General features: G+C 59.6%; 1 protein-coding gene across 4 annotated transcripts in view; it reads left to right on the top strand.

The window, feature by feature from the left end:
* The window catches only part of IPO13 (importin 13), a 25794-nt gene that overhangs the window by 10357 nt on the left and 13252 nt on the right, over nucleotides 1-2185 (top strand). For all 4 annotated transcript variants that reach the window (XM_035893535.1, XM_035893534.1, XM_009637969.2 and 1 more), the window contains 2 exons: nucleotides 1056-1237; nucleotides 2077-2103. In XM_035893535.1, the coding sequence (XP_035749428.1) occupies nucleotides 1056-1237; nucleotides 2077-2103 (209 nt within the window). The remainder of the gene's footprint in view (nucleotides 1-1055; nucleotides 1238-2076; nucleotides 2104-2185) is intronic.

Raw genomic sequence — 2185 nt, 5'->3', positions numbered from 1 at the left:
GAAGAGCTGACCAAGGGACAAGGATTTTGCTCCCTGCCTGCGGCGGGTTGTGGGGAGGCCATGCGGAGCCACGTGCCTCTTGTCTGTGCCCACACTGGTCAAGTTGTCTTGAACTCCTGCATCAGTCCTGCCTCCTGGAAGGAAAGGGGCTTTCTGCAGCACTCACCCTCCTCTTTCTCTCTCCCCTTCCCTTTGGCAGGAGGTGTTGATGAAGCAAATTCACAAGGTAAGAGACTCAACCTCTGGCTGGTTCTGCTTGCCCCCATTAGTTGTGCTCAGCTGAGGACATGAGGGGTGCCAATGTGAGCTGGGCTGTCCCTGGAAGAAAGCTCAGTGCTGCAGCCATCGTGTGCCGTGCCAGGAGTACCTGCTGGCTGCCTCTGGCTGCGCTGCCAGGCTTCCACCGCATGTGGGCTGGGGTCCTGCTGGGTGGTATGTCCCTGTAGAGAGGGAAGCCCCCAGGGAGACTTAACTCTAGCAGTTCTCAATCCCTCCAAGCCTAAGGATGCCGAGACAGCAGGCATGTCTTCCAGAGGAAAAAGGAGGAAGATAAGCGTGGGGACAGAGCCCAGGCTGTGCCTCCCACCAGGATGGGGTGGGACGCTTGACCCCACAGGGGCTGAGGCAGGTCTGTGCAAAGGATGGCGTGCCGAGGCGGGGTGAGTGGTGCCAGCATGGAGGTCTCTGAGCACCAACGGATCTTTCTTTGGCGGGTTGCTGGGACGAGGCCAGCTGTGCCGGTGGCAGAGCGCCTGTTTCCTGGGTTCTGCCAAGTTGGTAGGGAGCTGCTTCCCTCTCCTGCGATGAGCTGCACCTAGAGTGACCCATACAGAGCAGCTCAGAAGCTGCAGCATGCTGGGGTCCTGGCTTTGCTGGCTGGGCTCCTGGCAGCTGCCTTAGCTAGCATGTGTGCGGCAGGGCTGCAGGCTGGTTCTCCTGCAGGCTGGGCTGGGGAGGGGGAGCCCCTCTGAGACCGCTCCTCCCCAGCAATAACGGCCGTGAAAAGCAAGAGCCCACGGTGCAGTCCTGCGGTCTGATCCCGTCTGTGTGCGCAGGGGCCCTGTCGGAGTGGCTGGCTGATCACCCCGTCATGATTAACAACGTGCTGCCACTAGTGCTCCAAGCCTTGGGCAACCCTGAGCTCTCCATCTCTAGCGTCTCCACCCTGAAGAAGATCTGCCGGGAGTGCAAGTACGACCTACCACCCTATGCTGCCAACATCGTTGCCGTGTCGCAGGTAGGAGCTGGATGCAGATGGGTGTGTGGTGGCGAGCTGGGATGTTCTCTGTGCAAACCCTTTCCTCCACATGGATCAGGGCAGGGGAACACAAAGCAGCAGCTCAGGGCATCTTGCTTGGTGTAGGGACCTTGTTGTCCATCCTGTTCCAAGACCAGTAGACTCAAGTGGCAGGCCCTGTGTCCTCCTGTGAGTGCAGAAATGGCAGGCAGTGGGAGACGCGACTGCCAAGGAGTCCACTGGGGTTGCATTTGGGCATCCATCCTTTTCCTGGAGTTTGTTGGCCTTGTTGGGAGCGGCATCTGCCAGGCAGTTGGGACCGCTGCTGAGCGTCTTGGGGGACATCCTGGTGTTCAAGCCCCTCTATAGAGACTGGGCTGGTCCCTGCAGTGCTGGGGCAGGTTGTCCCGTGGTCTGTCTTAGCTCTCAAGATTTGGGACAGGTGGGACTCAGAGTCCTGATGCACTAGGAGGAGGGCTGGGGTGTACACAGGAGCATGAGCCTCTGCCCTTAGGGCCTGGCGGACATCATCGCTGGGGTGAGGAAGCCCTGGCTGAGGCTGGCTCCTTCGTGCCATCCTGCTGCAGAGCCCATCCAAGGCGGGGGCTCCCCTTGCTGGGTGGCTGAGGGGGCTGCAGGGGAAGAGCTTACCAAGGGACAAGGATTTTGCTCCCTGCCTGCGGCGGGTTGTGGGGAGGCCATGCGGAGCCACGTGCCTCTTGTCTGTGCCCACACTGGTCAAGTTGTCTTGAACTCCTGCATCAGTCCTGCCTCCTGGAAGGAAAGGGGCTTTCTGCAGCACTCACCCTCCTCTTTCTCTCTCCCCTTCCCTTTGGCAGGAGGTGTTGATGAAGCAAATTCACAAGGTAAGAGACTCAACCTCTGGCTGGTTCTGCTTGCCCCCATTAGTTGTGCTTAGCTGAGGACATGAGGGGTGCAAATGTGAGC

The sequence above is a fragment of the Egretta garzetta genome, unplaced genomic scaffold (genome assembly GCF_000687185.1).
Source record: "Egretta garzetta isolate BGI_Z169 unplaced genomic scaffold, ASM68718v1 scaffold75, whole genome shotgun sequence".
NCBI classification, from domain to species: Eukaryota; Metazoa; Chordata; class Aves; order Pelecaniformes; family Ardeidae; genus Egretta; species Egretta garzetta.
The sequence above is the reverse complement of the archived record's forward strand: the minus strand, read 5'-3'. Positions and strand labels throughout refer to the sequence as shown.